This window comes from Protopterus annectens, chromosome 2.part1 (genome assembly GCF_019279795.1).
Source record: "Protopterus annectens isolate FY-2018-M chromosome 2.part1, PAN1.0, whole genome shotgun sequence".
Taxonomy (NCBI): Eukaryota; Metazoa; Chordata; order Ceratodontiformes; family Protopteridae; genus Protopterus; species Protopterus annectens.
In genome coordinates, this window is record NC_056729.1 from 442,374,973 (window position 1) to 442,401,134 (window position 26,162).

General features: G+C 41.3%; 1 protein-coding gene across 1 annotated transcript in view; it reads right to left on the minus strand.

The window, feature by feature from the left end:
• The window catches only part of PRMT9 (protein arginine methyltransferase 9), a 907,971-nt gene that overhangs the window by 220,323 nt on the left and 661,486 nt on the right, over positions 1-26,162 (minus strand). Inside the window, exon 10 of the mRNA XM_044062247.1 lies at positions 17,125-17,845. Within this exon, the coding sequence (XP_043918182.1) occupies positions 17,125-17,845 (721 nt within the window). The remainder of the gene's footprint in view (positions 1-17,124; positions 17,846-26,162) is intronic.

The window sequence follows — 26,162 nt, forward strand, 5'->3', positions numbered from 1 at the left end:
AACAGCACCTGCCACTCCATCAACTGTGATTTGCAGGAGATACATTGACAGATATGAGACCTCTGTCACAGATGCCATCTGGTACTCTAATTTCCTATGCACCTTCCCATGTGGTATTTTTTTTTCTGTATGTAAAATTTATGTTCCACTAGGTCATGCTGAAAATGGGTCTCGTAAATCAAGAAAATGACAACCTTAATGAAGCAGGTAAATGATGCAGAAGCATGCTTTCCAAACTGGCCTATCTCTGAAACTCCATATATGGTGATCAGCCACTGGACTCTCTTCTGTGGGTTCCTTTTTAAAGGCAGCAGCCAATACATTAGGGTTGGCTAGGGGAGCCTTACCCAAACACTAAAAGTCCCTGTGAAGCAGGATGCTCCTGTCCAATCTCTTTGGTATAGACATCTTCAGATCGAGCTCTTGACAGGCCCTCTGGATGACAACAAGTACTACTTCGTCAGTAAGTGGGACCAGCCAGAAAGTAGAAGAGGCAGGGGAGAAGCTTCCTGTAGTACCTCTTCCTCCAGAAAGACATGGTTTACTGGCCAAGACCATTGCTGAAGCATTAATTTGAGGATCTCCCAATATAAAGTCATCAGGAAAGAATATGGAGGAACTCTCCCATTCATCCAAATCTGTAACTGAGGTAGTAGGCTTCATGGGGGAGTACAGATGTTTCCTTTTGCATATTTTCTTCCTAGGAATACTTGGTGGGGAACTTATCCAAGTGGTAGTGAAATGAATGCAATATAGATACTGGTGACCTATCCGTGAGACAGCTTCTCCCCTCAACCTCTTTTGGGAGAAGATGAGGGCCAAGGTCTCAGAATTGATGGCTCCATGAGAGGTAGGGTCTCTACTGCATCAGCTTTTATCACACTATAAAGTAGAGCTGCACAAGTCCTACTTCCCTGCAACAGTAGATGTTCAAATTTCACTCTGTCTCAATGGCATATTTGTTCGGAGTCTACACAAACTCAATTTCCACAGCTCAGTACTCCCCTCTTCTGACTCCCTGCAACAGAGTACGGACTTAAGCCCCTCCCATCAGGGAACACCCAATTTCTGTCAAAGGAAGTCAGCTGTTCAGTCTTTTGGTGCCAGCTGTAGGAATCACACAGCAGGATCTCCTCACTAGCCTGTGTTGGTGGATGACAGCTTCCAGACTCAGATAAAATCCTTTTGGGGGGGGGGGGTTCAGTTTTATTTAAAAAATGAGATTCTGAATTTGTGTTTGGTCCTGCTGCTACCCAGATTCTCAACCAATGGAATGATAGATGTACACTGATGTACAGGGTATCCAGAATATTTCATATTCCCGGGTTCCCCCCTACCAAAGCATCTGACTTTAAAGGGCAGAACAAACAAAATTCCTAGTCTAACAAGAGTCAGGGAACCAAGAGGAAATGCCAGGAAGCTGTCATATCCAAACAAAATAAAAGTTGCTTCTTTTTCAAAAACGATCAATCTCCTGCTAATGAATGACTACACTGAGACTCAGGCATCCCAAATCTTCCTCTTGTCCCTCCTGCCAGTGTGAGTTTGTGCAGGCACAGAACCCATACACTGCTAAAGCAGTGTGAATGATGAACATCTCAAGTCAAAGTCTTTTGCTTTGAATGGATCTCCAACACTGAAGGAGTCAGTGTTGAGAGGCTTGGCATCGACTCCGTCTGTCCAAGCCCTGACACCAAAGTAAATATCAGCACCAAGGATGGTTCAGCACTGAGGCCTTCTTTGTCAATATCGTCTATACAGAAAATAATCTTGGAGGTGCTGAAGTTGAACCAGCACTGACCAGCTAAGGTCAATGGCCCAGACCTTAAGGACCTCTGGCACCAAAAGTATCAGTACCAAGATCACCAATACAAAAGAACATGAAGGTGTCAGGCTTAGCGCCAACCTGGAGAACTGCTGGAAAATCAATGAATGTGGTTAACACCAGTGTCAATACAAAGACCAGTGAATGAGCACAAGGCATGATGGAGGGAGTATTACCACATTATTAAAATGAAAAATGAAGGGGAAGGAGAATGTACATCTCATTCTGAGCCTTGATTACAGACATTTGTTTTTACTTGCACAAATTCATAGCAATGTGAGACAGCTGACAGACATGAATGAATGTATAGAAAGTAGTAATGCTTGAAATCTAGACACTTAGTGAAATCTTTTTCAAAAGAAAAACTGCTTACCATTTATATCCCGGAAAGGTCCTGCATCACTGAAACTTCCAACTGGGAAACCACTGAAGTACATGGGTGATGCAAATCTAACAAGATTACTGATATGTTAGCTGCTGTGGAAATTTCCATAGGAGTATTTTTTGGAGCTGAAAGGGAAGCTCTGGAAGATTCAACAATTGTCCTATTCTTCTCAGACTTCCAATTCAGCATCTTCTGAGTTCTGGGCTCAACAGAATCACTACAAAGTCATTTCAAAATTAATTTATTCCTCTGCTCTTGAAAAGTCATGGATTAAAACTGTGTGTGTGTCACAAACAGTATCTAAATATTCCACACCAGACAGGTGACCCAAAGGGTATGCTTGTCGTTGGGAAGACAGAATTTTTTTGTCCACATTTATTATACTTTTTGAAGCCTCAAGTCTTGTCCATGATGGTCTGACTAACCTTTGTAAGCTCATACTTGACTATTTATTGGACAAGGAAGCCAACAGGAGATATCAACAGCACTAATTCTGAAGTAAAACCGAAACAGTGCATTACAAACTAGCAAGCAAGATGCAAAAATTGCTAAGTTCCAGTTTTAACAAAAGAAAGAATGCTCCACTTTTACTGCCCTTTGCCCTGCTGTCCCAAGCAGAAAAGGGTTAGAAATTCAATTTGCTAAGCAGTCCAGTGGTTGATTTCCAAAGTGTTCCACTTCCACAAGACCTTAATGAGGCAAGGTCACTGAATCAGGAGCACCAGTAAAGAAAGAAGACCCATTTAACAAAATCTGCCATGTCATTCAGCTACCACAGGATATGAACTTCAGACAGAAGGATGCTCCTGTCTACGATCCACTGCCAAAACTCCTGCTGCTTGCACAGGAGATAAGAACATGTGCCATCTTGCTTGTTTAGATACCACACAAAGGACCAGATGTCTCTCCAGAAGAGGAAAGGTTCCACAGCCAGCTATTTCTTCAAGGTCTTCATGCCAAGGAGTACTGCTCTAAGCTCTAAAAGGATGGCAGGGAGCCTTCTGGCAGCACCACTCCCTGCACAGTGTGGGAATCTACATAGGCTCCTGAGGTTGCAAGCAAAACATTAATCACCAATTTTTGTGGTGGGTTTGGATGCAGAAAGGATGACCCACTGGAAGACAGCTCTAAGCAGTTCATGAATCAATGGTGTAACACCAAAGTCAGATCCATAAGTTTATGACAGATCTGCATCCACTGACACCTGGCAGTCAACTACAGCACTAACATCCTTATCTATGCAAATGGTATCATGAAGTATTGGTTGCCTTCAAGACAAGAGGCACAGCGGAGTCTGACCCTGTGCTGCATCTTTGCTCAAGATGCTTAGACCATGACTCTCTACAGGCAGCAGTGACTGATAATTACAGGGCTCAACTCCGCCCTAACGAAGCACTTTGCCTGAGCTGGAATTACAGCTTCTACAAATTTATGTTCATCCACTGAGACTTCAGCCCAGAAAACACTGAAAGGAGGGGCACCTCTAGTAAGCTCCTGTACTGGGCAACTAGAAGTCAGCTCTCCAGATAAGCAAACTTCAGCAGACTCTTCTGTGAGGTTTTGTCCATCATGGCCAACATACTGGGGAACACTCCACGCACAAAAAAAGCTTGAATGATAGCATTTTATACTGCAAACAATCCCTACTAAGAATGAACTAAAGAAGTCTTCTATGCAGATGCCAGTTATTAATAAGCCAAAAGGTGTCTATCATGTCCAGTAACACAATCCAGGAATTAGGTAGGAGCAGGTACAACATCCCCTGCAGGGTGACCACCTAGAACTACAAGTTCTGAATGTGCTGGTTGAGGTTTTCCAAGATACAAAATGGAAGGAAATCATCTGTTTTTTCAGGATCAGGAAGAGACAAAAGTAAAACAAACACACTCCTCTTCTAACATTAGGGCAGCACCTGCAACCTCTATGAGTAGAAATAGACTAATCTGCTAATGAAGCACCATCTTGTGGAGAATTAATGAATTTTAGGTTGTATCTGAAGATGAACATGTCTAAAATCCACTGGCTCTTTGTGATGGCTCTCCCAGCAAGGGTGAACCTGAATAACCATCACCCAAATACAGTCGAAGACTGGAGTCATGTCTACAGCAGTGTGGCCTGGGGAGCTGTCTTGCTAAGAAATTTTGCTGGCTGTGGTAGTGACAAGGCCATGAAATACTCTAAAGGCATTTATTGGATACTAAGGAGGTTCTTCTTTTTCTAAATCTGGTCAGGCCTAAAAAGGAGTTGTAGTGGAAGTAACAGTGTGTGTGTGTGTGTGTGTGTGTGTGTGTGTGTGTGTGTGTGTGTGTGTTGGGGGGGGGGGGGTAGTCAGAGCCTGAACAGTGGTCTCCACAGGAAGTGGGCATCCAGGATCCTTCCTGACTTACTTCTTCTAGGAAGACAACCTCAGGTACACCAGATGAAAGACACATACATTCGCCTGCAGCCTCAGTTAAAGCATTATCAAAACCAAAACAACAGCAGAATATGCAACATCCCACTACAGAAGCCATGGATAGCCTTATCACAGTCTTCCTTGAGCCTAGACTCTGGAAGCCTGTCAAGCCTATCCAGCTCCTTCCTTAATAAGTTGGGCTGGAACTTGGAAAGGTGAGATGAGCAGCTGAGGGTTTTAAGCCATGATATGTGTATCAGTAAATTCTGTTGTTCCCACATTCTACACATCTACAGTTCCAGTCAGGTTTCAAGGTGGTAAAGACACAATGTTTTTTCCTCCTAGTTTTATCATACAGCACCCTACCTCAGTGTCCCACACCATCAGATCTACCAGCCTTCTCCAACATCCCAGACTCTCTCCATGTAGGCTTGTGCCAACACACATACTAAGGGTGTCCTGTGGGGTGGTGGTAGGGACTGTCTGTCTCACCATCTGCTGGGGATTTTTTTTTATTTTATGCCCTACCTCATTACCCCTCCCCTGTGGTCACTCGGTTAGCTCGGGATGGCAAGTGTGCAATGGGACGTGCTGACATACTGCACTCCACAGCAAGCAGCTCAGTCAATATACTCACACGAATGCCTCATAGGACTACTTCCCCTTTATCATACATCCCTGACCTCCGCCAGGGATCAAGTGTGGAATGCCCCTTAGAAACAATGGAGGATATATGTATGTCTCCCAAATATGCAACAAAGTCTAGAAGATTAAGGATCTTTGCTTGGAAGTGTTTACATAGGTATTTTTATACCCCAAGTAGACTCCAAAGAATTTTTCCTCAGGTAGACAGCAAATGCTGGAGGTGTGATGGGGAAGAAAGAGGTAATTGCGAACATATTTTCTGGGAATGTAATGAGTTGTCAGACATTTAAAAATTCCTTGCAGACTGCGACTGCTGTATCAGAAATATTGGATGAGCAAACTGGTATGATTAAAGAAATTTTGTTTTTGAGCTATGATAAAGAATCACAATTGCCTAGACATAGTAAAGCCTTGTGGAGTCTAATTATAATGGCTGCCAAAAAAGCAATTATTAGGAAATGGAAATAAAGGTCTAAATCAACTGTCCTATAATTAGTGAATATAGTAACAAGAGATAAAAAAACTGGAAATGGGATCTTTAAAAAAGAGTAGGAGCAAATTACATAGAAAAAAATGAAATTGTGGGAACAATACATGCAGCTGAGGAATAGGTTTAAAAGAAGGCAGGATTTGAATGAGCTTTGTAATGTGTGAATGACGGTGAATGGATAGATTATAAGTGATGTACAGTGTTTGCAACTAAAATTATGTCAGTATGGTTTGCTTTCATTGTATATCAATGCATGACTGCCTATGTTATAAGTGATAAATTAATAAAGATGTTTCTTGTTTAATAAAAAAAAAGTGTGGAATGCCCTCAAGAACACTATTTGCTGGGATAAAAATGCCCATCCCTCCCCTGCTGCTTCATTAGTTGCCCAAACCATTAATCACACCTGAGTCAGCTGAGATGTAGTAAGGGCTTTAGCCCTCTATAGCACCCAAGAGACTCAGTAAAGACAAAATGTTGTAGTATTCAGAACCTATGCTGGACAAAAAAGATCACACAGCACCATGGCTCTTAGTGGGTTGGTCTGCCTGCTGAGGTGGCAGTTTGTGAACGGCAGTGTCCTTCTTCAGGGCTAACAGGACAAAATCATGAGTACCTCCAAGCTGTTTTGACAGCACTATACAAAGAGAGGCTCTACATGGGGACAGATTAAGGCTCACCAGCCTTTTCCCCTGAAGCTCTGTAGGTAGCAGCAGCACCTCCTCTGTAAACTGGTACCCACACAGGATTAAAATATGACCATCTAGAAGGTTAGATTCAAACGTATGGAGTTCTGGATGAATTAGAGAGCCCTTTTGTTGTCTGAGTAAGTTTATACTGTGGGCTAACTTATGGTGACTTCCATTGGTCAGATGAATGAGAAGGGGAACCAAGACTGTCTGGTCTAGAAGAGAGTTGTCAGCAACATTTTTGGCTTATCCTTTTTGATTTTCAGGAGACTCATGGGAATCAGAGGTACTGGTGGGAAACAAATTAATCCTCCTTCTGTGAAAATGACAAGGTGTCCATGCTCCAAGAAATGGGTTTGGAATCTTTGAACCAAAAAAAAAAAAAAAAAAAAAAAAAGTTACCTATTCTTACTGGAGATAAAGAGATGTATAGGAGGAGTATGCCACTGATGGACACTCTGTAGGAAGATCTCTCTGATCAACATCAATTTGCGAAGAGTCTGCTTGGGATCTGCTCAAGTAATTTGCACTAATTTGGTCTCTGAAGAAATGAAAACTGCTTGACGTGAGAGAGAATGTACTGAATGGTTATGCCCATGCAGTCAATGTCAATCTGCAAAGGTGGTATGATCTCTTCCCGCCTTGCTTGTTTATGTACCATATAACTGTTGTACTATCTATAAATATATGAAGAGTGCCCGGAGACCAGAGGTGATGCAAGGATTGTAAACCTAGAGTCACCACCTTCATTTCCCTGATATTTATGTGGTCCTTCTACACCTTCGTAGTCTATACATCCTTGATTTTCACATTTATTGAACAGGCTCCCCTAGTCAGGTCTAAAGTTAGAAAGGGTAACCCAGGACTGAGGGACATATGGCTGATATAGCAATGAAACTCACCTTTGATGAATGGCAAAAAAAGAATTTGGTAGTTCAGAGGATGACAATGTTGCATCCAAACTGACAGATACCACTGAAGCTTCCTCATGTGGAGTTTGGTCCACGGAATTATACGAACAGTGGAGGCCATAAACACCATCGCTCTCAAGATCACTCTTGCTGAAGTAAGATCTAAGGGAAAAAGGGACTGAAAGTATTCCTTTAGGAAAATCACTTTTTGTTAAAGACGAAAACACAGGTATCGACATACAATTGAGCCTGCAACCCAGAAACCACAGACCGTGGGAGTGAACCAGATTGCATTTTTTGATGTTTAGGGTGAATTCCATAGACAGAAGCAGGTTTATTGTAAAGTTGAGATCTACAAGGAGCTTTTTGCTTGTAGAAGCCTGAAAAAGCAAACCGTCCAAGTATGGGAAAATCTGAATTTCCTGAAGTATGTAAAATGCAACAACTGGAGATAGATACATTGTGAAAACCCTTGGTGCTGTAGAGAGCCCAACAGGCTACACAGAATTGAAAATGATATTCCAAAAGAAAGCATCTTAAACACTTCCTGTCGTCTTTAATGACCAGAATGTAAAAAGTGTGCATCTTTTACATCCAGGGTTACCAAAAAGAGGAGGTAGAATCATGGGAAGTAAAGACTGCAGAGTAAGCATTTTAAACTTTGGGACTCATAGAAACAAGTTGAGAAGGGACAAATCCAGAATGGTCCTCCATTTTCCTCTTTTCTGGGGACCAGGTAATGTCTTAAACAGAAAACAGTTCCCTTGTGCTGAGGAGGTGCCAGTTTTATAGTACCCTGGAGAAATAGCTCCTTTAAAATTAGAGGGATTAAATGGAGTTGGCTTGTTGAAACAGGAAAGATGTCTGATCTGTGTGGGGCAGAAATGACATTCTGTTCCTTTGGAATGTAGGGACAGAAGATAAAGAAAGATATGTCTCAAATCCTGCACTGTTTTGCCTCTCTCCCAAGGATTCTTAAAAATGTCAGCAACTGCAACAGGACCAGACAGCATCCCTATCCAGAGGGGCATGCAGGAGTTTAGAGTTAACATCCTCGGGAAGAGATTAGAGCCTAAGAAAACTTTCTCAGAGAAGAGGCACTAGCAGCTGCTCTGGAGGAAGCATCAGCTGCATCATAGCTATTTTTAACAGATTTAGCTACCTGAAAAGCATTATTTAGTTAAGAAACCGCAGAAGACTTGCTTTTAGAATCAGGCATATCAGACAAAATATTACCAAAGTCCCCAACAATAATGATTAACACCTGGTCAAATATCTAAAAATTAAGAGCAAGAAAAGCCAGCGTACAAAATGTATAAACCTTCTTTTTTTTCCATATCTATCAATAGTCATTGAAAGAAGGAAGGCATTTACTAGGTGTCTCAAATTCCAGAGAAATGACAGCACGGTCAGAAGGATTGTTACACAAAACATATGGAAGTCTGGTACTTCATGAAATAGTAAAAAAATACCTCCATCAGCAAAAGTCCACACTGTAAAACAATTACATCCACACCTCGTTCGCTGCTCAAAGTGAAAGGATTCACTTGCTCTCCACAATTCGTTACAAAACACTTCTTTTATTTGATAAAACAAATGGATTAATATAAGGTTAAGCGCTTTCATCTACATCAAGGTAGACTTCTTCAGGACACTGCCATTAGATAAATGCTGGATTTTATATATACTACTAACCAATCCTAACCATCTACTAATAAGCATCAATAAAACAATTGAATATTTAAAGTGCTCAGTGCCCAAATAATTTCGTTCCTATTACTTCACATTACGTCTAATAAACCCTATCTTTGTTGTGTACCATAAAACAGTATTGCACTATTACAACATAATTTGACCATTGTTCAACAGCATTAATCTATACATAAAAATATATATTCTTAGTGAATATTTAAAATTCACATATAATATAGATAGGAACAAAATTTCATACTTAGACACGCATATATTTGTTGAAAATGGTAAATTCAAGTCCAGAAAATATAGGAAGGATACCTTTAGTAACTCGTACTTGCAGTATTCCAGTTGTCACCCTTATAGCCAAAAACACAGTATCATTAAAGGTCAGTATATTACAGCAGCAAGAATGACCTCAGAATATGGAGATATGATAGAGGAACTGGACAAAATAGGCAATATGTTTAAGGAAAGAGGATATCCCCTACACTTGATAGAGGATACCAAAAAATATGTTAAAAGAGAATGGGGTAAAATATATAAACCCTTATTAGGTACTGGGTTCACTAGAACCTTTAATAAAAACAAGAACACAAAAGGAAAGCGTGACACCAAATTCCGTAGAGCACGTACATTCCATCATGGATCCTATGTAAAAGAAATACGAAAAATAGTGGAGGCCAACTGGAATATAATGAAATCAGAAGACACCGTGTACAAAAAGGTAGGAGAACATCTGGTCTTTGTCTCCAAAACTGCAAAGAATTTAAAAAGTGAATTAGAAAGTAAAATATCAAAAGGGAATGACACAGGAAAGGAAGAGGGCACTCGAAAATGTGGGCAGTGCAACCAGTATAGTGAGATATTGCAGGTACCATCTCTTATATTGGAAGATACAAACAAAACTAAGGTTAGATTCAGGAAAGGTAATTGTCGTACCCAACATGTCATATATTTAGCTAAGTGCACACAATGCTCGTGTTACTATGTAGGTAAGACGGACAGGTGCTTAAGGAATGGAATATACGATCATGGGTACTGCATTAGAAAAAAGGACATGAAAAATGCTTTGTATAGGCACATTAATGATAGTACAACTTGCAACACTTTCAAATTTGGAATATTAGAGTGTATCAAAATTCAACCCTAGGGGAGGCAATATTCGAAATAGACTAGGGGAAAGGGAAACTAGATTGCAGATTTCGTTAAATGCATCAGTTTATCCTGGGTTAAATGAGAGTATTTCTATTAAGCCTATTTTAGAGAATACATATTAAATAAATATACGACTAAAATTGAAACCCAATTTATTGTACGAACACTGTACTTTTAGATTTACATAGACACCCCAAGTTAGACTTGACTCAACACACTCTTAAATGGTTTCTTTTAAAATGTGTTTATTTTTAAATGTTTTTAATGGCAATTAAAACTAGGTTCAATTAGGTATTAACTAATATGAATATATATTTTTATGTGTAGATTAATGCTGTTGAACAATGGTCAAATTATGTTGTAATAGTGCAATACTGTTTTATGGTACACAACAAAGATAGGGTTTATTAGACGTAATGTGAAGTAACAGGAATGAAATTATTTGGGCACCGAGCACTTTAAAAATTCAATTGTTTTACTGATGCTTATTAGTAGATGGTTAGGATTGGTTAGTAGTATATATAAAATCCAGCATTTATCTAATGGTAGTGTTCTGAAGAATTCTACTTTGATGTAGATGAAAGCGCTTAACCTTATATTAATGCATTTGTTTTATCAAATAAAAGAAGTGTTTTGTAACAAATTGTGGAGAGCAAGTGAATCCTTTCACTTTGAGCAGCGAACGAGGTGTGGATGTAATTACTTTATGAAATAGATCAGGCTTCTTGAGGGCTGGAGTTTTGGTCTCAGAGTTCATTGAAGCCATAATAAAGGTATTTCACCAAGTCTCAAATACCAGAGGGATAGCAGATGGTTTTGGAACCGCCATGTACATCAGGTCGCATTATCTTTTCTGTATGTCTAATACCCATTTGCTGCATAGTCTTAAGTACCGTATGTCCAGAATACATTTTTTTCAAAGGAGAATCGGGAGATGTAGTATCCTCTTCCAAAGATGTGTACCCCACAGGAGAATGAATCTGAAAACAGTAAGCCAAGGAATCTACATCAGAATCTGAATCATCTTCTGAACAAGAATATCTCTGTCTCTTTGGAAAGAAAGAAGTGGAAGGAGGAGGTAATAAGAAAAGAGTTGTTGGGTCTTAAGACTCCAAAGTCGTGAGAAATATTCATACCACTCCTTCTGAGGATCCCTTTGCAGCAATGGGGTGGGGAGGAGAAATGCTTAGACTTCTGCTTTCTCTTGGATGAAAGAAGAGCTTGCACATAATGAGAAGGCTCCATACCCTGATGTACCTCAATGAGGGACACGGTATTTCCTCCTGGACAAGAACATGAGGAATGCCGTTGGGTCCCTCTGAAATCATCAGCATTGGTTCCCCTTTGTGGAACAGGAAGATGTCTGACAGATCAGGGTGGATGTGCATGCCAGCATGCGTTGTTGGCCTCTGGTGAGGTCTCAAAAAAGAGATCGGCTGAAGAATCCAGATGGTCTGAGGACTCATCAAGAGACAATAAGGAGATGTCCAGGTCCAACCAGCCAGCTGAAGCATCAGATTTGGTCTTTTCAAGCTTCTTGTTTTGGCTGTCGGAGGAAACTGTTAGTATCCATTCTGAAATATGCAAGTTCTTTTGAGTCTCTGATCTTCCAGGTAAATGTTAAAGGAAGACAAGTGGCTCCTGAGGAACTTGCAAACAAAGGACTGGCATGTAGAACACTTTCTACAATTGCGAATGGCTCCTAGGCAGAAAAGACATTTAGTAAGGCTGTCCCTGTAATGTATTTGCCTCCCACAGTCAAATTTTCCCTTCATAGTTGACATGAAAAAGGTTAATTTTTGTCAAAAATTATGAAGAAGAGGAAGCTAACCCAACAGGAACACTGCTCTGCCAAAGGCAAGTCGAACTGGCAATGAATGTATGTCCGAGAGGCCTGCAAATAAAAGCAGGTTCAGCGTTCAGGTTAGCAGCAAGAAAGTTCTGGAGTTCTTCTCAACCATACAACCCTTATCTACCAAACAGCTTTGCTGTGCTTTGGTCATATATTGGATGTTCAACTTATGAAAAAGATGCCTAGGCTTTGGTATCCTGGCCAGATGTATGCCTATCCCTGCTGGGACATACCATTTGTTAGTAATACTGCAACAGTGATCACAGGAAGAAATCTTACTGTAACTGTAGATGCTCAGTATGTTCACAACTGCATGAATGACAGTTTGGACTTCAGCTGCTGAATGCCCAACAACTGGCCTGACTTCCAGAGCTTATCTTCCTTCTCCTTCAGGCAGGGCTGAATTCCCTCCCTCTGAACATCAGTACATCATTATTTCTTTCTTGCTCTACTTTCCAACTTTAAAATAGATGTCTGGAGCCACAGCTCTGACTAGCCTAAGCACAGGGTCCCCCAGGGATAAGCCCAACCAGACGACCTGCAAGCTGCCTTTCCAGGACATAGGTTAACCCTGAGAAAGGCAGGCACTGGGTCCAGGTACTAGAGAGGTAAGGGAGGATAAGAGTGACTGGGATATGCACCACAACCTATAGAATGCCAGTGGAATGGAAATATAAGGGAAGTAGAGAGAAATGGTACTGGGACAGTGACCGTGCCTGAACATCTACAATTATGGTAAGTTGTTGTGCAAGTGTACTGTGTTCATTATATGTTTCATCATTGCAGTAATGACTCTCAGGAAGATTCCCAAAGTTTATGAACCAGTGGCTGGCTAGCCCTAAGTGGAAGAGGTCTGCAGAAGGCCCTGTAGGGTACCTATAGCAATCCAGAACCTTGCTCTTAAGGAGATGTCCAGGCTGTACTGCTGGGAAAAGGTTTGGACAGGTGACGATGTAGTTGCTTGAATGCTGGACCTCTAGGAAATACAGTTATGGCTGCTATGGTCCAAGTGGAGGGGGCACTAACCTGCCCTGATATACCATGGGAGGTGTAACAGATGCAAAAAGATTACTAGCCATTTTGATACTGTTCGCTTGAAAACAGGATTCCTTTCCTTCTCCTTTGCAAAGGAGATGTACAGCTGTTCAGACTGTCACATTTCCTTGATTCTGTCCAAGTAATATCTCACTTTACGATGCACATCAAGAGTGTGTGAAAACCCTCTTCCCCTTGTTTTGGTCAACTGCAAAAAAATACAGGCAGTTAGACGATCTGATTTAAAGACATTTCGGTTACAATCTTAGGCATGAAAGTAGGACACAGTGACCTTGTCCTTATGGAAGACAAGGAAGGGCTATTTGCACAAGATGGCTTGAAACTCAACTTCTAGTAGAGGTTATCACCAGTAATAAACTGGTTTTCCAGGTCAAAAGTTTTAGTGAAACAGAAGCAGGTTGCACAAAGGAAGGTAGGATTACCTTTTCTAGAACACAGATGAGGTCTTATGGAGAAATCATCCATTTTCTGGGCGATCTCAAATGCAGGGCCCTCAAAGAATTGCTTAATTGGAAGCAAGGAATATAAAGGGGATTCCAGGGCAGAAAAGCTGAAATGGAAGAGCATGTACCCTCACTGAAGGATAAGACAACCCTGTCTTTTAAAGGTCAGGCAAGCAGGCAAGGATAATGGACACTGATGCATCAGACAGGTTCATGCCGCTCCTATGACACCCAAAGGACGAATTTGTTCTACTTACGCTTCCTAACCAAACACTTAGTATGTGGAGCATGTTTTCTGAAAACTGACTAAGGGGTAGGAGTTCTAAATCATCAATATCATCAGCCTTAGAGTCTTAAATATGAGATGTAAAATTGTCCCTTGTTTCTGGTTTAAGGGGTCCACATGCTGGGGCACAGGAATAGACTGAGCCCTTCCCTGGCTCAATAAAGATGAGGAAACAATACTGCCTGGTTTAAATGGGTATTATAAAAAGCATTTTTGGTCTGTCCTCTTTGATCTTTTTTATCAACCTGGGGATAAGGGGTACTGGAGGAGAAGCACAAAAAAACATAAATGCCCAGCTTATGGAGGTAGCATCTGTTGCTCAAGCTTTTACTGCTTGTGCCCTAGTGCAAAACTGCTTGTGGTGTCTGTTTCATGGAAAAGCAAAAAGGTCCATTTCTGGAACACCCCACCTGTGAACTAAATCCGGAAAATGTTCCTGTCCAGAATTTCTTTATGCCATGTATGTGGGTCTGATTTAATTCTACTTAGTTCGTCTGCCAATGAGTTTTCCTGAGTTAGAATGTATGATGCCAGGAGGGTCTTCTCTTACTCCGGGGCCAGAACCCAAGTTTGCACAGCCAACCTTCATAACAAGTAGGTGTTGGTCTCCATCTTTTTGCTTGCTCATGTACCACATCACTGTTGTGTTGTCTGGTATTATGTGCAAGGTCCCTGGTTGTCAATTTGGATTTTAAAGCCTTTATTGCTAGGGCTACCATCATCATTTATTTGATGATGCTCTTTCTTTTGTGTATTCATAATCCTATGCCCCTGGATACTTAGTTCACCTGAGTGATTCTCCCCCCAGACTATGATCTAGGTGTCCAATATTGGTTTGAAAGGCATCTTCTGATTTAGCTGCACCTGCTCAATCCACCTCGATAGCTCTTTCGTAGCAGAGGGAAGTAAGAGAACAGGAAACTGTAGAGGCTGAGTATAAGTATGCTGTCTCCATCTATTTCTCAGGCACCATTGTAGTTTCTTCCTATACAGTCTTACTAGGGGAACCACATGATGGGATATGCCATGAAGCACAGCACTCTCGAGAACTCCCATTCAGACACATTCAGCTGAGTTACTGAATGGAAGTAGTCTGGTGGAAAGCAAACCTTGTCTGAAGGAAGGAGGGCCCATTGGTGAGCCATACCCAGTAATGCTCCCCAGGTAAAGGACTTGCCTCACGGGTATCAGGAGGGAGTTTAAAAGGTTTAGAGAAAGAGAGAGAGGAGAGAGATCTAGATTCTTAAAACAAGCCTGAGTAAAACGGAGGATTTTTAGGGCATCCTCCAGGGTTGCTGCTTGGATCCGACAGTCTTCTAGATAGAGGACACATAAATACACTTGGCTCTGCAAAAGTCACTTTGTAAACACCCCTGGTGCAGTACAGAAACCAAAGTACAAAGAGGTAAACTGGTAATGGAAACCCCCTGCTTTGAATCTGGGAAAATGTACTGGGTGCTCTGGCTTTAGGCTTAAAAATAGGCATCTTTCACATCTAGAACCATCAATTTTTTTTGCAGGAAAATTAGTGGAAGAGAGTCTTGCAAATTTAACATTTTGAATTTTGGAATTCTTTAGACACTGTTTAGCCTTGACAAGTCTGAAACATGTTCTGTCTTCCCTTGGAACCATGAACACCCTGGAGTAGAAGCTTGTGCCTTCTTCCCCATTTTGGTAGTCCCTCTATGGCCCCAACATGAACACTCCTTGCAGAAGAGAATGAACAAAGAATCTCTGATCCATAGGTACTGGACAGAATCCCGAGAAATGCAATTTTTTTATGAACTGCAATTTATAACCCTGTTTCCAAATCTAAAGTACCATTTGTCTTGTGTAACTGTTTCCAACTGTCTGATAGAGTCCTTACCAACTCACCATCTTTAGTAGGTAAGAGATACTAGCTTAGGGGTTGCTGACATATGGCAGTGTTTCTGGGGATGCAGAAGCACGAAGCATTGAAGAATCAAAACTGTTCCCTCTGTGGGTCTCAGCCCTGAAAGTCTCAAAGCTTTACTTGCTGGACATCTTGCCCAGTTTTCTTGTAGCAAGCTTTCTTACCTTTTTGATGTTTGCCTTTGGTAGAATGGAGAGCTTTTGGTGAAAAACTGTCTGGTGCAGGGGGGAAAGAAGAAAAATTGCTTGACATATTAAACAGTCTTCTCTAACTTTTCTTCAGAGGGTTCAAACAGAAGCTCCTTGTCCAATGGGTTAATACGGAGCTATGCTTTTACATGGTCTGGCAGATGCCAAGTCCTCAGCTAAGCATGTCTCCTTACCATTGATCCCATAACTGCTGAACTACATGATGTATCAGCAGCATTACAGACATTTTATGTAATATTTGGCCACCTGGGAACTGAGGTTGCAGAGCTCAAGCACTTTGTATTTCTGGTTCTTTTCTTGTATTCCCTCAACCTTGTCCTTGAGGTGGGATAGTAAAGTGCCCTGGAACTTCAGCATTATGTCTGTCAGTTTAAGGCCTTGAAGGCTAGGGTAGCAGACTTGCAAGTCTTCTTTTGCCATTCTGTCAGGAATCTTAATGTCTGTGTCACTGGTAAGTGTACTCCTTGTCATAGCTATAGCAGTTCCCTTGCTGACAATCCATGGACAGCACAGATGGATTTGCAATAGGGTTCTTAAATAAGTATTTAAAGGAATCCTCCAACCTATAAAAGTAGTCACACTTCCTAGGAGCATGGGGTTGGGAATATGGCTCGAAAGATGCATCTGCAAAAGCATCAGCCAAGGTTTCAATTACTGGAGAAATGGAACATTCGTATGTGGTGGGAGGCCCAGGAACTCCTTGTATCTAACCTGGGTTGGGCTGAATCCCATGGCCTTCAGTATGAAGTGGATCTTGTGGAGGGTACCTCTTAATGAGATATCCTCTGGTAGAGATGAAGAGGAGATAGTGTACTCAATGTCAGATTCAGACAGGGAGGACATTTGATCAGCATGGGCTAGTCTGTCAACCTCTGAATCAGGGAAGTGTGAATACTCAGAACAGGACAAGTCTCTTTTGTACTGGTCAAAGAATTTGCCAAAGTAAGACGTTTTACCTCAGAATAACATGGAAATATTCTCCTTTCTAAGTAGTACACTTACCATTTTCACTCAGATTATTTGTTCTTCTCTAATACTGCACAGAGACTCTCACGTTCAGTGCTTTTCTCCCACATCACAAATGAAAACAGGTACCTATGATTCTACTCAGTCACAGCCATCAATAGATAAATAAAACAATTATTTGTTGTAATACCACCCCACAAAAATTTACATTTTCTTCCAGTCTAATACCTTGAGAGAGCAGCCTTCTCCAGTACCTCTTGTCGTATCAACCCACATGCGTCAATAACATCAAGAATTACAATGCTCCATAGCTTGTCTGACGCTGGCCGCTGCAATATGCTGTTGTCATTACTGGTGTGTTTGAGCCAAAATTCCGTAGCACATGATGGAATGTTGTTGACTTCTGCAAGAGTGCCAAGGGCTGCCTGATGCTGTTGTTTTTCTACTGAACTGTAAGCCTTGACTGACCCCATACTGGCAGCAATAAGAGGCAAGATGGAAAAACCTTCTGAAACATCCAACACATACATTGGGTCAGGGATTTTTTCTAGGGAAAGTCCCACCTGTTTTTTCCCACAGTCTGTTTCACATGTGTTGTTACTGTCCACATCCATAGCTTGTGATGGGCTGTCCTGCTTAAGCTGAGAAAGTATTTTATTAAATACGGCTTTAAAACTGTCATGATAAGGCACATTGTTAAGTAAAGCCATTTCTGCAGTTTCCAGCACACAATTTTTTCTCTTGTTAGAGTTTCTTGTTTGTAGATTAGCTAGAGCACTGCAGAGTTCTGCTTCACAGCCCACAGTCTTGCTGTCTTCTTCCTGATTAGGAATCACTTCCATGTCCACTGCATCCTCTGACCTCAGGACAGCAACAGTAAATATCCTTAGGTAATAATCCAGGCAATTGACCTCAACCACCAGAGTATCACCAGGCTTCACTGCACAATCTGTGGTATAGTTAGAAAAATATGTAAGTATAGTGGAATGTGCTTCATTTACCTAATCAATGATAAAACATCAGTGTAATACCTAAGGGAGGCAATCACAGCAGGTGTCTAAGCAACCACTGATTGTAACTAAATTCTTCTGTTGACCTGTAACTTTTTGAATAGAAAAGAATCCATACAAGCCAAATACATTTTCAGATTCATAACAATACTACCATAACAATGAAATATTAAAGAATCATATGCTATTCTAAGTTTTAAATCAGATGAAAAAAGTGTAACCACTACCATTTGAATTCTAAATGTCTGGGCATGGGATGCTTACCTGAAGCCCATCTGATTGAATTTGTTTTACTATGAAAAAAGCAAACAAACAAAAAAATGCTACAAAAAGAAAATGAATGCGTCTTTGTTAGGGCTGTACCCTCAATACACAATACAAGAATCATCTCTGAGGTCAATGCAATTTGTGGAGGGGGAAAAGAAATCCTTCTGTTTGCATAGACCAACAGACTCATCAAAATTTTCTATGAACTAATCCTTCTGACCTAATGTTAAATCAGTCAAAAGACTTAATCCCCTAAATGGTTATAATGATGAAAGCATCATTACAAATAATACTATCAAGCACTGACGGAGGACAGATGCATCTTTCCAGTGCTTGGTATTTACTGCATGATTTTTCTTTTATAACCACACAGCAGTTACAGACAGACTTGGTCTGCAACTGAAAAAAATTGACTGGTTTTACCTATTATCAAATTATCAATGCAGAGCAATTCTGAAAATGTAGATGGGAGAAAGCTCTATATGCTAACACTGCCACAACAAAGTTCATTTCACCACCTGAGCCAGCTTCTTGTAATTTCTATGAAATTACTTAATCATTAAAAGAGAGAGAAAAAAAAATGTAAACTGCATGAGGAGTGATGACACAGGAAAGAGGATATCACACCTCATGTCACAGCAGATCTAGAACTTCTTTCATTGCATCTTATTCAGAGAACCATCAGTACAGCCATAGCTAACAATTCTGGTGCCCTAAACCATTCCCTGACCTGGCACCCCTTCCACCTTTTTAGCTGGAGAGGGGAAAAAACAGGGGTACGTGTTCTTGAGGAAAAAAAAAATTAAGACAACTACAGCAAGAGGTTTCTATAGTTTATACCAGCATGGCGCTCTAAAGCTCTTTGGTCCTGACTGAAAAATGCAACACTGACATTCATTTCTGAATGCCCTTAATGCACTGAAGACTGATCAGTGTCTGCTAATCACACCCCCTACCACTTTCTGCATGGGGTGGCTGCCCCCTTTGCATACCCTAGCTGTGCCTCACACAATAAGCCAGGACAAAACCTTTCTGAGGGAGGAATGAAAAGGACCACTGAAGTGCAACATTTAATAGCATTTCTTCCTGCATTAACTTAAAAGACTACGTTACTTTTTTCTTTAGTTTCCCAGCAAATACTATAATTAAGGCACCTCCCCATAAGAAACTCAAGCAGACTAATTATTTTCTTCAATGGACAGTTTATAAATGGACTTTCTCCCCCAAGAATAACTAGTTCTGGACTGAATGCTCCTTAACAGAACATTATGTACTTAGCATAATGAAAGATCTATAAAAAGATGGTAACGTTTAGGAATGAAAATGCATACATTAGGACTACTGAGCAGACAGAAGCTTTACAGCTCCATGGACCTCTCCCCTTCTCACAAAACACCACTCATTTCTCTCTCTCTCTCTAGTTCTTCTGTTACAATGCTGAGTTTAGGAAAGAATAAAAAAGGCAAAGGAGAAAGTACAGTTGTGTACACTTACTATAAATGTAGATGTTCGAGTGTATTCACTGTTGCAGTCATTGCATTCGGGTAATCTGCTGACAGGTTGCCCTCAGTCGGCCTGAATTCTAAAGTCTTGGGTCCTGCGTTGGTTGCTGTCTTCTATTCCGTGATGTCAGGTCGTCAGGGGAATAAAACATGCAGCCGACGCCATTTTCTTTAGTTTTTCTTGCCCCCGATGTCAGGTGCCCCCAAAAAGGTAGCAATATTTTATATATATATATATATATATATATATATATATATATATATATATATATATATATATATATATATATATATATATATATATATATATATATATACACACATACATGCATCAATATAAACTTTACCTTCATCTACAAGTAAATACACCACATAGGTTGTAGAAGATAGAGAAGGAAAGATAAACTGTAGAGTGACAGTGAGATGGTGGGAGGGTAACCTGGACTACAACAGTAAATACACTCGAACATCTACATTTATGGTCAGTGTACACAACTGTATTATGTTCTTCATGTTTCACTGTTGCAGTCATTACATTTAGGTAGAATCCCAAAGCTATGATTGGGAGGCTGGAGCTAAACAGCATTAGGTGCGGCTATAAGACCCTGCAACACTGCAGTGGCAAAGCCTGCCCTGGACTTAGAGTAGAGAGGCAAATGGTAATGCTTTGTAAAGGTGTGAACAGAACTTCAAGTAGCAGCCTCTAGAATGTCTTTGATTGGTACTCCTCTGAGAAAGGCTGCTGAAGTAGCTGCAGCTCTGGTGGAATGGGAATGAGACCTAATGCCCTTGGGCACAGGTTTACCACGGTGTAAGTAGCAGAAACGGATGCAGTGGCTTATCCACTTTGAAACTGTCTGCTTTGAAATAGCCTTTCCTTCTGATCCTGCAGCATATGACACTAGTAATTGCTCAGTTTGTCTTAGAGCTTTAGTCCTGCTCAAGTAGAATCTTAGCTGTCTGTGTACGTCCAAGGAATGCAGAATTATCTCCCCTATGTTCTGCAGATTTGGATAAAAAAGTTGGCAGATGAATTGTTTGGTTAAGAGCCACACTGAAAACCACCTTAGGCATAAAAGTAGGATTTGTCCTCAGAGATACCTTGTCTGGGTAAAATATGATAAGGCTCTACAGCCATGAAATCCTGTAGCTCTGAAACTCTTCTTGCTGAAGTAATTGCTAGTAGCAGAGCTGTCCTCCATGATAAGAACTTTATATCAGCGGTAGCAGCTGGTTCAAATGGAGGCAGGGTGAGCTTTTCCAACACGTAATTGAGGTCCCATGCAGGTAATGGTGATCTTCTAGGAGGCCTTAAATTTTTGGCCCCTCTAAGATACTGCTTTAGTAAAGGATGAGAAAAGATTGGTGGCTCTGTATTGTAATGAGCTGAAATGGCAGAGGCATGGATTTTGATTGATGAGAAAGATAGGCCTTTGTCAAGCATCTCAGTTAAGTATTGTAATATCTGAGGAATATGTGGTTCTGCTGTATCAGTTCCTTGTGCTTGATTCCAAGCACAGAGTCTCTTCCATTTGTCAGCATAAGATTTTCTAGTACTAGGCCTTCTGGCTTCCAAAATGACATCCATCACAGCTTTACTGAGAGGTGTCGTTTGTATGATTACATGATTAGCCATGCTGCCAGGTTCAGAGTCTGTAGTTGACTGTGCAGGATCTGATTGTTTTGCTGGGACAGTAGTTGTGGTCTTTGAGGCAAGGTCCAAGCTGGGTATTGAGACAAGTTCCTTAGGATTGGGTACCAGTATTGGCGGGGCCAGTCCGGGGCAATTAATATCATCCTTGACTTCTCTTGTCTGACTTTTAGGAGGACCTTGGGTAGAAGAGGCAGAGGAGGAAATGCGTAAACTGATAGGTTTTTCCAACTGAAGGATAGGGTGTCCACTTTCCATGCTTGTCTGTGATAAGTCCTTGTGCAGAATCTTTTCAATTAATAATTTTGAGGAGAGGCAAATAGATCTATGTCTGGGCTCCCCCCTTTCTCTGTTATCATGCTGAAGACTTATGGATTTAGTTTCCACTCGTAAGGATCCATAAGATGTCTGCTTAAATCGTCTGCCAGAGTGTTTTGTTTTCCTGGCAGGAATTGAGTTTGAAGATATATATGGTAGGTCAAAGCTGTGTCCCACAGTGCCATGTCTAATCTGCAAAGGGGGCATGAGTGTGTGTCCCCTTGCTTGTTTATATACCACATGACTGTGGTGTTGTCCATCTTTATCAGTAGTTGTCCTGGATGAAGTAAGTCCTTGAAGACTGTTAGGGCATTTTGAACAGCTAGCATCTCTTTCTGGTTGATATGTAGATGCATTTGTTTTGGTGCTCATATGCCCTGAATGCATCTTCCTGCCATGTGGACCCCCCCAGGCATAATCTGATGCATCTGTTAAGGATTGGCTGGCAGGGGGTAGAGAGAAGGGCCATCCTATGTTTTGGTGACAGGCCTTTGCCCACCATAGAAACTCCTGTTGCAGGCAGGGAATGAGAGGAATCATTGTTTCCAGACTGTGTGAATGTTGACTCCATAAACTTTTTAGGTACCATTAAAGTTTCCTAATATGCAGTCTTGCATATGGAATTAGTACGATGCAGGATGCCATGAAGCCCAGAGCCTGCAGAATTTGTCTTGCAGAAGACTGGATTTTTGTTTATATCAGTTTGAAGTAAGTAGTCAGTTGCCTTTGTTTGTCTGGCGTGAGGTAAGCCATCTGGGCAGTTGTATTCAAGCTTGCACCCAGGAATGTTATCTTTTGAGAGGGTACTAGTTGTGATTTCTTTTTGTTTATTGTGTACCCTAGGCATGTTAGAAGCCTTTTCACAAACACCAGGTGTCGAAGAAGAGTGTCCTTGCTCTCTGCTTGAATGAGGCAGTCGTCCAAGTAAGGAAAAATTTGTATACTTCTTTGTCTGCAAAATGCAATTACTGGTGCCAGGCACTTTGTAAAGACCCTGGGTGCAGTAGATAAGCCAAAGGACAGTGCAGAGAATTGGTAATGCATTAAGCCAGCCTTGAATCTGAGGTATCTTCTGCACGACTGCCTTATTGGGACATGCAGGTATGCCTCTTTTAGGTCTAAAGTCACTAGACAAGCATTCTTGCCCAGCATGGGCAGAAGCTGCTGCAAAGTCAGCATTTTGAATTTTGGAATGTCCAGGTATGTGTTCAAAATCGATAAATCCAGTACTGGCCACCAGGCCTTGTCCTTTCTTGGTACCAAGAACAGTCTTGAGTAAATACCTTGTCCTTTTTCCTGTTCTGGTACTGTCTGAATGGCCCCCATATCCATGAGGGACGTAACCTGTTTCTGTGCCTCTGCCCATTGGTTTTTTGGCAGATCTGGCCAACCATTTGCCATTGGCAGAGTGTGGAAATGGAATCTGTATCCCTGTGATATGATGTTTAGTACCCATTTATCCTGGGTTATTAACGGCCAATTCTGGGCAAAAAGTGCTAATTTTCCCCCTATGGGTGCTGCCAAAAGATAAGTGTTTGGTGTAGGCAGAGGGAAGTCATTGGGATTGCTTTCTGTAGGTTTGCGCTTTATCTCCTCCAGCTTTGGAGGTGGATGCGCCCCATTGCTTTGACCTGTATGAGTCTTGTGCCTGGTACCTGGAACCCTTAGGGAGTCTGGATTTGCCCCTTTGAGCTCTATCTGACACAGGAAAGGATCAATTTTTGTAGGTCAGTGTCTACTGAATCTTGGTGGCTGCACTTGTAAGAAGTCTCTAACAGTTTGCATAGACTTAGCTTCGTCTTCCATTTTCTTTAAAACCTCTTCTGCTTTAATACCAAACAGAGAATCATGCTGTAAAGGTGCATCTAGCAATTTAGCTTTAATATGATCAGGCAAATTTTGTTCCTTTAACCAGGCATGCCTCCTAATCACAGATCCAGTAACTGCGGCCCTGCAGGAGGCCTCTAAAGAATCAAAACCACATTGTAAAGTATGCTTTCCAACTTGTTCAGAGCTGCATGCAATAATTCATGCAATTCTTTATTTTCTGCACATTCTGAAATCAACATAATTTTCTGTTTCAGCAATCCCATAACATGTTGTTGGTACTTAAGCATATGAAATTGACAGTTTAAGGCCCTGATTGCCAAGGTTGCAGATGTATAAACCTTTTTTCCCCATCTGTCCTGTGCCCTTGAATCTCTGTCAGAGAGGGTAGGATTTTTTGCTGTTGAGGCCTTAACTCCCCCCTTTGGACCCTGTGAAATAGCTTCAGGATCAGCAGCAGGGTTTCTAAATAAAAATTTATGTCAGCCAGGGACCTTGTAATATCTGTCAGGCTTACTGGGAGCCGGAGGTAAGGAGTCAGGGGTCAAGCTTGACTCCGAAAACACATCATCCACAATGTCTAAAACAGGGGGAATGGCCAAAGGCTTCTGCTGAGGAGGGAGAAGAAAGAAAGCCCTGAGCCTCTTTTTTGATTCTGAGAAGTCTTGACTCTCCCAGTGAAAATGCTCCCTCAAAGTATGCAAGGTTTCTCCAAATGAATAATCCTCAGGAGGAGATGCTGATAGAATAGACTCCTCAGCATCAGAATCCTCATAGGGAGGTAAAGATCATTCCTGATCAGAAGAGGAATCAAAAGAAATAGAAACCTGATCTGAAGATTCATAATCAGTGTCTTGCCTAGGCCTCTTATCTGGAGGGGGATAGGTACCCCTGATCAAGGTAATAAGGTCTTCACCCATTTTGATCATCTGTTTTTAGGCATAGAGGCCTGTGCACGTGGGTCATGCGTCATTTTTTTAGCTTTAGAAGTTGCTTTTGCCTTTGATTTTGCAGCTGTCGTCGGTTTGATATACAAATGCTGAGGTCTAAATACACCCTCAGAAGCTGGTGCCTGCTCAGCAGCTCCGGACCCATCCGAGGGAGATACATCTGTCGGTCCAATACCTTGAGTATCTTGCGGCATGCTGGACTCCACATGGGTGTCAGTAGAGGCCTGAGACTCGAAGGTAGCAGGTATCAGGGGGCTGCGAAAGCACCTCACAGAGTACCGGCGAATCGGTGACTGGCTTAGGAGAAGCTTCATCGGTTTTGGATCTCGACTGCCCTTTTCTGTCCTTTTCTTTGTGTTTTTTATGTACTCCAGTAGTCGGATTGCTATCCAACGACATTTCTGGGTAGTTAAATCTGTTTCCAAAATACTTTGATGCAAAAATATACTGACACTTAATAGTGCGTTGGTTAAATCTAGCACAAAACTGACATCCAGGCACGTTGAGATCAGGGCCTAGGCAAGGAATACAGTATAAATGGAAATCCTTATGAGGTATTTGCTTCCCACAAGTAATACAATTATTAACTTTTTCTGACATCGGTAAAAAGCAAGAAAAAAGTTTCCCCAGCGGGGTACTTAGCTTTAGTGAAGACTTCTGTTCTGAAACTCAAACTCGAATATTTCAGTAGTCGGCCGACCAGCACTTGCGAAATGCTTCTGCTTCAGGCACCGCGAGGCAAGAAAGACTAAAGAAAATGGCATCGGCTGCATGTTTTATTCCCCTGACGACCTGACGTCATGGAAGAGAAGACAGCAACCGACGCAGGACCGAAGACTTTGGAATTCAGGTCGACTGAGGGCAACCTGCCGGCAGATTACCCAAATGTAATGACTGCAACAGTGAAACACGAAGAACATCAGAAAAGAGAACTCTTGACAACGTACAACAAAAATGGGGATGGAGGGAGGGTATGTTACTGAAGACGGACCTTCTTTGTACAGGTCTTCATTACCAGAAGTGTACAATGTTTGCATCTAATAAGAAGAGGTCCATGTTCAGCAAATTTTAGGACAAAGTCCCTAGCTAAATCTCCTAGGAGGTCACCATCACAGAACTGTATCATGGAATACAAAAGCATGGAAAGATTACCTGGACTTGAATTTAAAAAATGTCCCGGCGTATACTAACTCACCAAAGTGTTCAAAGGAAGGCAGGCTGTTATTGTACAAATGTCATCAATGGTGACATTACAGAAAAACGCAGAAGTAGCTACTCTTCTAATGGAATAATCCCCAAGAGTTTAAGGAACATGTCTTCTGCATCTGTTATGGCAAACTCCTATACAATTAGCTAACAACCTTGAAAGAGTCAACATAAAAACATCTTATCCCATACAGACTCGGCAAAGGAGAAAAACAACTTGTCATCCCCGTGGAAAGATTTGTTTCAGTATACAAAAACAAAGTTGCCTATAGACATCCATACAACGAAGGAGGCAATCATTAAGGTTAGAATATTCAAGGAAAAAGAGGAGCCTACAGACTGACACTGATTATAAAATATGACTACTTTTATTTATTTATTGGTTTACTGGAGTAGTACACTGATTAAAGAAGACCATTTACAGGCACAGACTGGGTGAAGAAAAAAAAGGATACATTCATAGTAAACAGCAGTGTTTTGTGTTCATTAGCCAAGATAAAGGCAAAAAAGTTACCAAAGTTGATACACAGGGATT